This window comes from Thermobia domestica, chromosome 8 (assembly GCF_964235325.1).
Source record: "Thermobia domestica chromosome 8, izTheDome1.hap1.1, whole genome shotgun sequence".
NCBI classification, from domain to species: domain Eukaryota; kingdom Metazoa; phylum Arthropoda; class Insecta; order Zygentoma; family Lepismatidae; genus Thermobia; species Thermobia domestica.
In genome coordinates, this window is record NC_137461.1 from 289,142,903 (window position 1) to 289,156,119 (window position 13,217).

At 37.2% G+C, this 13,217-nt stretch overlaps 1 protein-coding gene and 1 non-coding gene across 11 annotated transcripts in view; both read right to left on the bottom strand.

Moving 5' to 3' along the window:
• The window catches only part of ctrip (E3 ubiquitin-protein ligase ctrip), a 117,479-nt gene that overhangs the window by 32,382 nt on the left and 71,880 nt on the right, over positions 1-13,217 (bottom strand). For 8 of the 10 annotated variants that reach the window (XM_081769957.1, XM_081769963.1, XM_081769958.1 and 5 more), the window contains 4 exons: positions 9,769-9,928; positions 7,131-7,407; positions 4,674-4,798; positions 9-181 (listed from right to left, as the gene is read on the bottom strand). In XM_081769957.1, coding sequence (XP_081626083.1) covers positions 9-181; positions 4,674-4,798; positions 7,131-7,407; positions 9,769-9,928 — 735 coding nt within the window. The remainder of the gene's footprint in view (positions 1-8; positions 182-4,673; positions 4,799-7,130; positions 7,408-9,768; positions 9,929-13,217) is intronic. The other 2 variants (XM_081769964.1, XM_081769960.1) reach the window with 1 other exon arrangement.
• Positions 5,750-5,821, bottom strand: TRNAR-GCG (transfer RNA arginine (anticodon GCG)). The gene has a single exon. It is a non-coding gene; the product is annotated as a tRNA-Arg (tRNA).

Here is a 13,217-nt window from a genome sequence, read left to right on the forward strand (position 1 = left end):
AGTCTTACCTTTGAATACGATCTGTCTGAAATACTACTACCCACAGTGACACTGCGACCCCAACGAGCAGGGTTTAGACTTTGCAAGAAGCTTGTAGTTTTGGAGGTGGCTCCTGAAAAACGAGACCGTCCTGTAGGTGTGGATCGTCCCGTCTCTCGCCCAGATACGCTTAACGATGTGGCTGGGTTAGAAAGAACAAACACACATGGTTAGTTTTACCTTCACATGATCACCTCTTCGATTCGCAAAGAGATGAAGAAATATCGTGTATCTCCTAATACGGCAACTTTTGTAGTCCTGAAAATCTAGAAATACACAGTACTAACACTCTATAACTAAGTATCCTACAATGTGTGCGTTACCAGAAAGTTCTTACGTTTAACACATGTACTGCTAACTGAATTCTCCATTTATCCTAAAAATATACTGTAGTGTTAATCACAGTCGAGAAAAAAAGTTTTATTGCTTAGTACAAACAAAAGTGTGGAAGATTAGGCAAGATATTAGTTTTGTTTGGAAAGTGTACACTTTTTTTTTTTTTTTTTTTTTTAATTTGGAGAAATGTTTATTTGTGATTTTTCAATATGAATTGTTCGAGATTCTTAACACTTAATTGGAAATATCTCCCATGTAGATCTCGCTGTTGTCATAAAGTGTCTAAATCAAGTATTTTCAATTAATTGACATTTTATACTGAGTTTATATACATTTTCAATAAATTATTGTGGCAACTTAATTATCCTAGTATCCTTTCGTTGCATCATTTACATTTGCTCCTTCAAGTTTCTTATAATTACAGCTGACGGTGTTAATTATGAAGTAGTGACAGGCATTTTGGAAAACCTATAGACACTGGCCCCAAGGACCCACTCTTAGATTATATTTTCATTGCCTGAAAAGTTCAGACATAAGAAACTTTGCCTTTACGAAATGTTATACACGTTTTTCATCGCCCATACAATACTAGGTATTACAAAAATCTTACAGATTTATTTCACTTTTCTGTGATTAGAAGTTTAAGCTTGAAACAATTATTACACTAACGAAAGTAACAAAAATTAACTAAATCAGTTAAACATGCTTCAATTTTGATTTTTTTTTATCAAGTACACTCGAATTATTATGTAGCATTTACCTTAAGTAACACGTTAGAATGATTATTTACTATTTATGTTCAGTAATTTTTCGGTGTCAGGAAACTCGAATCTGCAATCCCTGCATCACACGAGAATGTGATCACCGCATAATAACTTCTTACGCAAGGATAATTTTTAGATCAACGCGAAAACAAACTAACCTCAAGTATCCAAATTTGAATACAATACATTTAGAGGTAACCGAAAAATCTTATTTCCGAGGGAAAAAAAAAAAGTGTTTTTTAAGATATAATGCCACTTGTAATTAAGAAAGCTAGACCAAGATCTTAATACCATTTAAACTGAACTTCCAATTTATATAAATGAAGAAAGATAAACCTTCTTCTTGCCAGTATCAAACTACACTGGTAAAAACTTATTTAAATGGAACCCTGTATACATTGTCTAATTGGGACGAAATTTCCATTGTAGAAGTGTGTCATCAGAGGGCACGCTGTAGAGAACATGCTGCTAGTAAAGTGTGTAGATTAGTCTCCATCTGCAATTCAAAATGATACTATTGCACGCCTACTGTGCAGCTAAATAACTCTGCTATTGTATGGTAGGGTGATTGTTACGCAGAATTGCAGCTCACGTGAATCATGAGTCAGTGGACCATCAGCGATATACGCGATGGGAACTAGAGGTTTCCCACAACAGATGAGCACCTAGACAGAAGGATTATTTAGGACGCCGTACTCATAGGACAGCAACAGTCGGTACAATTAGAGCCATCGTGGCGTCCCATGTAAGCATTGAATCCTAAACAATCAATTATTGGATGCTAGTCTATATTCTCGCGTTTCTCAATTATGATTTCGCCTGACATGCTATTGTCAAGAACGTCTTCGGTGATATAGAGGCGAATGGAGTAATATTTAGCGAGAAGTCGTTTCTCTATTGCACAAACTAAAGACAATGTATGTTCACACTCGTTATACTGAAACTACAACTGTTATGGTATGGGATAAAAGAAGTTAGCCTTAGGTCATTATTCAGGGTAATCTCACTTGTGTTCACTTTACCTTTCACAAACATAATAGATTATTATTTACGAAAAAAAAAAAAAAAAACAGACACAACGAGATTGTATTTATGGTGTTAAGGTATTTCTGAGTGCGAGTGCTTTTTTCCCTTCCCTTCGTTGTTTATGATGGGGTATTATATTATATGGGATATTATACTTAAAATCGTGGCTTTTAAGATTTGTTCTTTCTGGAGAAACGGGAGGGAGGAGGAGGGAATGATGTCATTGTACGGGGCGCCAAATTGCTTAGGGTTGGCCCTAGGTATTCCGTGCTTCGTGTTCTTTGGTTCACACAATATATTACTGTCAGTAATTACGTGTACATTTAAGGTTTCCATATGTATCCTATGGTCCAGATATTTCCAGCCAATAACGCAATTTTCCACAATATACAATGCTGGATGCCAATTCTGAGTGCGAGTGCCAGTTGTTGTGCAGTGGTTTTATGAACATTGAGATGAACTACTTGGTCCCCCTTCTTTGGCCAGCCCAATCTTGAGATCTCAGTATTATTGAACGCTTGTAATCAGTTCTGGAGCTCGGAATGCGAAGAAATCCTCCTAGCTGACGAAACCAAGTGCTCCACTTCATGAGAAAATGTACGATTTTCTTCTAGAAATCATTCGAGTTGAGTGGAGTTGATTTTGAGTTTAACGTCCCTTTCAGCAGCGAGGCTACATGAGACGGGACCTACTTATTAAAGTGGAATCCGAAACATGAGCTCCGCCGGGAACTGAACCCGGATCTCCCACGTAAAAGGCACGTACGCTAACCACTTAGCCATGAAGGAGCTCGGAAATCATTCATGACTTACCTGCTGTTCTGCAGGTGAGTTGTGGTAAGATGCTTTTCCTCCAGATGCTTTCATTATTTTATAATTATATATACGATCTGTTATCTGTTGTGATTGTAATTATCTGTTACAATCTGTTGTGGTTCCGGAAGATAAAGCCAGGCTCCTTGCTGCCTCATCTCCCGAAGCGGGTGCATGGTTGATGGCAATACCTTCTCCGCCTTTAGGCCTTCATTTGTCAAATGAAAGCATTCGAATTTGTGTTGCCTTACGTTTAAGTTTAGCTGTTTGTGAGCCTCGTCGCTGTCCAGCTTGTGGAGATGAGGTTAACCAACGTGGCCTGTACGTACATACGAAGAACGCAGATAAATTCGCCCGACACTCCTCCGTTAATGATGTAATACTACGAGCCCTTAACACAGCTGGAATTCCTTCAATACGGGAACCATCTGGTTGCTGTCGTTCTGATGGAAAGCGACCGGATGGGATGACACTGGTTCCATGGGTGAGAGATAAATGTTTATTGTGGGACTTCACATTCGCTGATACATAGGCTCATTCAAATCTCCCTCTGGTCAGTAATGAACGCTGGAACTGTTGCTAATCGCAGAGAAGCAGGAAAGCAAAGAAAATACAATCTTCTCGAAAGTTTTGTTTCCACTCCAATCACTATTGAAACCAGTGGTGCTTGGGGTGCAAGAAGTCTTGAATTCATTAAGGAGGTAGGAAGACACATTTCTTGTGTTTCTGGCAAAGTTCGCTCTACATCTTATCTAATAAAGCGCATATCTGTTTCTATCCAACGTGGTAAGGCCTCGTCGGTCCTTAGCACTTTACCTCCTGGAAAGGGACTGGGTGAGGTGTTTATACTCTGAGAAGAATTGTTTTATATATATTAATCCCTGGACAATAGTTTTTCTTTGGCCTTATAATTATATATTTAAATTGTAATTTATATGAATGTAGTGTAATTATGTCATTTCGGTTAATAAATTCCTATATTTGAAAATGAAATCTTTCAGATTAACGTCCCAAGATTATGTCTGTTAGGCTAAGGGAGACGAATGATTAAGACAAGTGAATGATGATGCAAGAGTTGGTGTAAGGACAATGTGGGAGGAAATGGGAGTACCCCGAGAAAACCATGAACACAATGTTGTCTACTACAGACTTACTTGGCCGGGGATCAAACCAGGGACCCACGCACCAGAGAAGCGCTCTACCACCGAGCCACCGTGACGCCCAGTTATTTTATTTCAATAAACTTGACTGGAGACAATATCTCATGACGATATCAAAGCTTCACTTTAGCTATTGTGCTGCCAAAATGTCTTGAGCCGTGGCAAAAATGCGAACTAAAGCTCTCACCCTCACACACCCACGCGTTGAGCCAATAAGGGTTCAGCTGTTGCTAAGCGAGAGAAAGCGAGTGGAATTCCTTCAGCCGATAGCAGCGCTTGCAACGAAAGACTAGGGATCAAGTCAATGTGGTATATCTATAGAATCATCATCAGACTGCATCCGAGTGTTTCTAAATGATACTGCAAAAGACAAGCGCGAAAGTTCTAATTAAAATAGAGCAATGGCACACTTTGATTATGCTAAAGAAAATCAAATCCACCACAATTGGACTCGCCTATTATATCTTGCTTCAGTGGTGTTAACTGCTATTCAATTATGTAGATTAATTACCTAATTAAAAAAAAAAGTCTCTTACCCCTAGAGAAGAGATCTTGCATCACTGACGTTGTTAGGTTATTATCATCCTGTCTGCTTTTCCTACTTCCCGACGCTGAACTCCTTTTAGGGGTTCTTTTCCTTTTAAGGACATCACTTAATCGTCTGCAGGAAAAAGAAAACAAAATTTTAGAACATCAAAATGAAAATACATTTCTCTTTTTCTTATTACTACTCAGCAGCTTTTAATCAAATTAAATTCAACTCCTGCCGTCAGTTCGTGGAGGATTGGACAGGTGTCTATTTTGTTATGTGACTTGTAATCATCACATGAGCTGCGTCCCTCTGGTTTTCCACTCCAGAGTTTAACACTAAGGCACAGCATAGCTTATCACATATTTAAATACAAATGAAATGGCATTTATAGTTTTAAGGTCCCATGGTTATGCATCTCCATTCTGAGAGGTTCATATACCAAACTTCGAACCTTTAATCAACAGATTAAAACCAATATTACCTCATAATAAAACTGTCTTGTTTTGTTTTAGGCTGGAATTTTCAAAGCTCTTTTAAGAAAGTGAATTTACTTGAAACGAAATCTCTACTTTTAACGTTCCATGATTATTTCCTTAAAGCTATAGGAGACGAACGATTAAATAAAGGAATGGTTACAACAATTGGTGGAATGAAACTATGGGGAGGGGGGACGAGAGAACTCCGAGATAACACACGGACAGGATATTGTTTATCACGAACTCTCACAGTCTGGGATCGAACCAAGGATTCCTCGTACCACAGAAGTGCTCTAGTGCTGCATCATCGTGCCCCTATAGTGAAATATTTGTACTCTGTGTGTGTGTGTGGGTAAAAAAAAAAAAAGCATCAAAATTCATCCTTGTACATCCATGGTTCAAAATATGCATTCCCTTTCTTCTGAGTAAGCCATACTAAAAAAAATGAAATCTTAAGTTTTACGTCCCACGGTTATGCCGGTTAGGCTAAAGGAGACGGTGATTATGAGAGATGAGTGAAATGGTGGAATGAAGAAAGTGGGAGGAAACGGGAGAACCCCGAGAAAACCCACGAGCACGGTGTTTGTCCACCACAAAGTCCACACGGCGCGAGCTGGGATCGAACCAGGGACCCCAAGCACCGCAGGTGAACGCTCTACCACTGAGCCATCGCGCCCCCGTGAGCCATACTGAGCTTGTGAAAGAGAATATCATTCGTATAATGTGAACCCTGTCTCCTCTTCCCCACATATAGAACATTTATCCAGTAGTTCAAAAGGAACATGACATGATATGAAATCTTTCAGTTTAACGTCCCACGTTATGCCCTTTAGGCTAAGGGAGACGGACGATTAAGGCAAGTGAATGATGACGGAAGACTTGGTGGAATAAGAAAGTGGAAGGAAACGTGAGTACCCCGAGAAAACCCACTGACACGATGCTGTCCACCACAATTCAATGACAAAAGTAACTTTACTAATAATTTAATGAGAAGTGCATAGTTAAAGAAGTACACACTCTCCTTTTACATACTCTCATTTTTCTTCACATAAAATTTTAATCTTGGAAATGAGAACAGAACCAAAAGCAACAATTAAAGGAAAAGTGAAATATTTCAGTTTAATGTCCCATGGGTACCCCGAGAAAACTCACGGACACAATGTTGTCCACCACAAACTTACTTGGCCGGGGATTAAATCAGGGACCCGATGCACCAAAGGTAAGCCCTCTACCACTGAAACACCGTGCCCCCAAACAACTGAAGGAGAAAGTCAGCGAATTAGCATATTAAGTGATCTATACAAGAAAGTAAATAATTGATTTCTTGTTCATTAATTATTATAAGGCTGAAGAGTTATACTACATAAACTGACTAAATTACTGATATACCCTGAAATATCACCGATCGACCATTACAAGTTACCAGTTATACAAGCTAGCACCCATTTAATGCTATCTCCGATAATCGGTTGACCTAATATATAGTTTCCGAATACTTAACGTACCACAAATTTTCCATTCATCAGATAAGATAATACTTAACTTGTACTTGAACGAAGGATTGAGTGTATTTGTTGTTCACCCAGAGTAAGTTTACATCATTAGGAATTAATGTAATGTATCTAGTATGAATTAAGAGCTACTTCAACATAAATGAAAGACAACAATGAAATAAATGAAAGACTTCTTAGATAACCTGATAAATGTATTACTGTGGCCTAAGTACGATTACCGTTGCCTCACATACACTACAAGGTTAGCATAAATGATTCATTCGCTTTGAAAAGGCTACATTTTCAAAAGTATTAAATCTGTATATCTAAAATTAAATTATTCTGTAAATAGCATATTGAAGTTACTGGCTAAATGAACAATTTAATTTACTATAAAAGGTAATTAATTTTTTCTTCAACTAGTCTTATACCTATCGTACCTAAATGGATATATCAAAAATTATAACTCTGTGTAGGAATTAAAAGACTTACAGTTGTGACGGGCTTGGAGATCTTTCTTCACTCTCTAACGTTCGGCGTTCAGGACTGGCCGGCGAGGGCGTAGGTGTTGGAGATGGAGATGGGAATAGCATTGTGGGTGTCATCCCTGAGATACTTCCATTAGGACTTGGCGTTCCCAAAGCTCCAGAACTGCTCACTATGGAACTATGACACGAAGGACCTGGCTGTGGACTTTCTACGGATTTCGGAGGGGATACTCCTAGGGGGGTCTCGGGGTCTGCTAACTGTTTGATTTGATGCATTACGCCTGGAAAAGAAAGAATGAAAAACATTTTTAAATGCAAATAATTCGAATCGTCAAAAATTCTAATTTCAGCTTCTTGAACAGGTTGAAATACAAGCAGAGTAGTTTTTTCTTCTTCCTAAAACCTGAGAATATCCTACCAGGCACGTAGCCAGAGGGGGACACCTCCGAAACCAGAAATTTAAAAAATTAAGGAAGGACGAAACAAAAAGAAACGAGAAAAAGAAGAATCAGCGTTAAAAATCAAAAACTACAGCAATCGTTCCGTAATAGACTGGACATTTATTATTATTATTATTTCGTCCTCGCTTCTCTGCAGTATCGAACATGTTATTTCAGACACGGTTTTCTACTGCTCCTTCCTTTAACTTGTCATTTGGAACCGACAGCAGTTGACGGAATAATAAAAACAAAAAAAGCTACATGGACTGAAAGTTCTGTTAACATTTGATTCAACAGAGAAAGGAACACAGACATTGTAAAATATTTTACAAGACATTATTGGATATGTACTCTTTATAATAGTTTAGGTCATAATAAAAGAAAATTGTTATATTTGAATGACCAGAGGAAGGAACGTAGATATTGTAAAATATTTTTCAATACTTTTTTTATATTCTTTTACTAGAGATTTTTTCAAAGTTTATTAAATTACCTACTAACATATCCTCATTTTATTGTCCTAACAAACCAATATATGTTGCCAGTAAAATAGTTTAGATAGATCGAGCCTCTGGTTTGATAAACCACAGAATTTCATGTTACGGGCCCCCTCCCCCCATTACGAAATCCTGGCTACGTGCCCGACCTTACTGTATTTTTTAAAAATTAAAACATCGCTTGTCATTAATGATTCAGTTGCCAACATGAATGCCCCAAATTATTTCTAAAGTCCCACAGGTAAACTTGATAATAATAATAATAACAGCTGAGAAGCGTTGCTCTTCCTCTATGAATACAATTAAATCAAACCAGTAGTTGTTGGAATGTTTAAAGTAAAATCACAGAAACAAACATACAAAACAAAACAAACAAACAAACAAAAAAAGCAGCTCGATGACACACTTTACAAAGTAAATCAAGATTTCATTACGTTAATATCATCATAGATCCGTAGATTTTGTTGATTTATAAACTTTTGAAACGTATGACCAAATACTGATTTGTCTGAATTTAAAGCTGAACTAAACTTAGAACTAGCAGCATAAACACAGGTTAAGTGGTCCTGTTGGGTTGAATCCCTTGGGTAGCTGAAGAACGTTTTAGTACTACCAGTCGCTTACAATCACCTACTACAGTTCAGACTTGCAGGGCATTGGCGTTCGTCGCCTGCAATGTAGTTTTCACATTTATCTAGCGAAATCAGGATAAAATGTGGTATTTTCAAATTGCTTACTCAATTCGACACACACACACACACACACACACACATACATTATATATATGAGAGAGAGAGAGAAAGAAAGAAAGAAAGAAAGAAAGAAAGAAAGAAAGAGGAGAGAGACTACATTTTATCCTACATAACCAGAAGGTCCAATGCCGCATTCACAAAAGCTCTCCATTGACTTCTATCCTTAACAAACTGGATCTAGTTTCTACTTTGTATTCCTATTTCAGCGAGATCCATCTTGATATCGTCCTCCCATGTACGTCTAGATCTTCCTAATGATCTCTTCCGATTGGACTTCCAGTTAAAACTTTGAAAGCGTTACTACTTTCTTCCGTTCTACCTACATGATATACCCAACTGTCTCCTAACTTCATGACTCTAACAATGGTAAACGGTATAAATTATGTAGTTCCTCGTTATAAAATTTCCGTCATTCCCCATTCCCGTTAATCTTGATTTCGAATATTCGTAATCTTGATTTGAATAATCTTGATTTCAGAATTTTATCCTCAAATACTTTCAGTCTACGTTCTTCCCTCAGAGTAATCAATCATGTTTCGCAACCCCACAGAACAACAGGCATGATAATCGTTTTATATATTTTAAGCTTCAAATTCCGCGACAGAATTCGCGACGACAAAAGATTTTGAACTGAATAATAAGAATTCCCTGCTTATATATATATATATATATATATATATATATATATATATATATATATATATATACAAGGTGTAACACCAAAACAATTCAGAAGACAGATCTTATATAATCAACTGAGACAAACAAACAAAATAACAAGTACTAACAACAGCAGCAGTAAAGCAATAATAAAGGAAATACAATAAAACTTGGTTCCACTATAACAATCAAATTACATAATAGAATTGCTTCTAGCTTCAAGGCTTCACACACAAATAAGGCCAAATCATACACGACAGAGCTGTTCCTTTGCTGTAGTGCGTCGTACTCACCTTCTCTTCTGAAATGGACTCCGAACACTTCCGGAAGTTTTTGCATAAGGATTTCAGCCATCTGTAAAGCTCCTACGACGATTCGTAAGTCCTGAGAAGCCATCATGCCAGCAATGTGACTCGACACCACTTGGTTCTTCAGCACTTCCTGTAAAACACACTGATAAAGATGAACAACCAGCTCTTGTACATGAGAAAAGTTTAAAATGTTCTTGTTACACAAAAGGAATTATATGAGTATTTTTGTGAAAAATTGTGTTTTCATAGTGAATATCGATCTTGTGTAATTTATCTTTTACAAAGAATCTTTTCACAGCATAAGATACGCAGTGGAAGGTACGGAAAACACATAGATTACTCCACCTATTTTCATTTCGAAGTAACCACTTCATCCACTGAAATTGAATTGTACACTTCTATGTATGTTATATTTTTATCGTGAATATTGTAATTTTTAGATCATGTTTTCCAAATAACCTAAATAGAATCTAGCCCTCTTTACCGATCCAATGACATGTGGTTCTGACTTCGATTCCTGGTGAACAAGCACTAATATGTGAACGCATTACGGTGACTCGGATTTAACCTTAAACTGTAGGTCCACATCTTGTACAGCATCGGTACTAAACGCATGCTAACTTCAACAATCTGAATAGGATCTTTAGGTACAGTAAAACTTGTCTTTAACGGACTCTTTATTAAACAGAAATATTTCACGGTCCCATGAATTTACTGGAGAAAATTGTGTTAAATTTCCTTCATTAAACGGAAACTGTATTACACGGACAACGGAAATCAAAATAAGCCTCTTAATAGAAAATTTCAAGTTTCGCAGTATTTGTAGCGTTTACAAAGTTTTTAGATGTCCTATGAGAGGTTAGATATATTTTTAGCAAAATAGAAGAGGAACATTAGACTCTGAGCATGAGGATGAGTGTTATAAATACAGTAAAACTTGTCTTTAACGGACTCTTTATTAAACAGAAATATTTCATGGTCCCATGAATTTACTGGAGAAAATTGTGTTCAATTCCCTTCATTAAACGGAAACTGTATTACACGGACAACGGAAATCAAAATAAGCCTCTTAATGGAAAATTTGAAGTTTCGGAGTATTTGCAGTATTTACAAAGTTTTTTAGATGTCCTATGAGAGGTTAGATATATTTTTAGCAAAATAGACAGTGATTTGCAAACCGAAGGAGACATGACGGGTATACATGCTTTTAATTGAGAAATTATACGAAGAGTTTGAAAGGAGAAGAAGAATGTAGGCTAAAGACTTATCAAGATTCTGTCAAAAGTTTAAAGGAACTGCCATATTTGCCTTACGGCAAAATGACACTAGTATACTTAGTGTGGTTTGTCAGGATAAAGTCTTTGTGTAAAGTTGAGCAGACAAGCAGCGATGTGTACAGAAAATCCACCTTGAATATTGGAGAAATTAACGTGTATACAGTATTTTTTCTGTTCATTTTAAGTTCTGGGTGTGTTAATTCTAGTAGAAATAAATACTGTAAATTGATGAAGATACGTACAGCTTCTTACTTTATCTCAGTATGGCTATTATATGCACGTACTATTTTTTTCTTTCTTCGTAGGTCTACCTTCATTAAAAACAAACCTATCTTTAACGGAAATTTTTGCAAGTCTCGTTTGATTCCGCTAAATACAATATTTCGTATGTATTGTATAAAATATACGAGAACAACTTTTTTTTTTTCTTAAGTCTGAGTTTAGTTTTTAAAGACCAAACACAATTTACGGAAACCGCACTTCAAAGTGACTGGTAAGTAGTTTCAAATGAAGTGAATGTCTTTCATCAGTATCTATAAAATGATATAATGAAATGAAACTATGAAACTTCTACAACCGACGAGATTAAATATGAACTCTCTGAAGAAAAGAGGGTGACTAAGCTGAGTGATTGTCATGGTGAAACATCGCTTTCTCGCTTATTTCTTTGACTTTTAAAAGTCCCTTCTCATATTGAGATTACATGGAATTCCAACATGCAATTTGACATAGTCAGAATCACAAACCGCCTTCCTCCTGGTCAAGCGGCTACGCATATTTGATACACGGGATCCTAGATTCCATTCTCGGTGAGAGCGCTTTGAAATTTGAACGCGTTACGGTGGTTCGGATTTTACCTTAAACTGTAGGTAAACGTCTTATATAGCCTCGGTGCTAAAAAGAGACGCTTAATTTCAACATTCATTCATAACACATACTCACAATGCCCATTTACGCAACTCAGCTACTGAGTCGTCATTTGGTTTCAATTCACTTCAGCTCTTGCCGCTGGTGCAGCGGCTAGCCTGTGTGCGATTTCCGGTGGGAGAGAACAATACTTTAATTTCACAATAATTCACTTTCATTAATCATACGCTTCCTTTAGCCTAAAGGAAATTAATGTGGGACTCAGCAATATAATAGTCTTTGCAGTTCGGATAATTCTTGACAGCCAACTTTAAGTCTTCTTACAAACATCGATCAAGGATTGCACGGGATCTCAGGTTCGATTCCCGGTGGGAGCACTACGAAGTTTGAATGTTCCATGTAAAACTTAAGTTTAGTTGGGACAGTGACAGCAGCACACCAAGAGTATACTTTAATTATATGATGAATGAATTTAGAAAAAAAGAGGATCATTCTTATTTTTTCTCCCATTCTTTACCCTTTATAAGTGTGAATTCAACTAAATTCAGAATGGTAAAGCGGAACTAAACAGAAACCAGACAGCAAAGTAGTACACTGGTACAGTAAGCAGAAGGCCCAGAATACGTTTTGGTTCTGTCGCACATATTTTCCTTCTTTCAGCTTCATAATCCTTGATCAATACACGATCCCACGTAGCAACTTGACTACTCTACAACGTAACTGTTAAAAGTGATTAATTTGTCGAAGGATAAGTTGAGTTGAGCTGAATTTCAGTTTAGCGTCCCTTTCAGCAGCAAGGCTATGTGAGACGTGGACCTACTGATTAACGTGAAATCCGAACCACATGAGCTCCCGCCGGGAATCGAACCCGCTCTCCCGCGCCAAAGGCGCGTATGCTAACCGCTTAGCCAGGGACGAGCTCTGATCTGTCCAAGAAGGAAAGTACATGAAATCCTTAAATAAGATAAGAAGAAATGACTTAAAATTAAATTTCTAGCTTTACAGCCCACTGCCCTGTATATTAAAGGGGACGGATAATAAATAAAAAGTGAAGATTATACAAGAATTGATAGAATGAGACTGTAGGAGAATCCCGAGATCAGCGGACATTACGGTATGTGATTTATGCAGGAACCTTTCGCATCAAAGATGGGGCTTCAAATATAATTTTCTATCTAAACTGACTTGAATTTAGCCTATTAATATTATGTACAGTCTTGTTCATAAAAAGGCCACTGACTTCTCTGGAAAGCCCTGTACCCATACCTACAGTTGGGGTTAAACCAA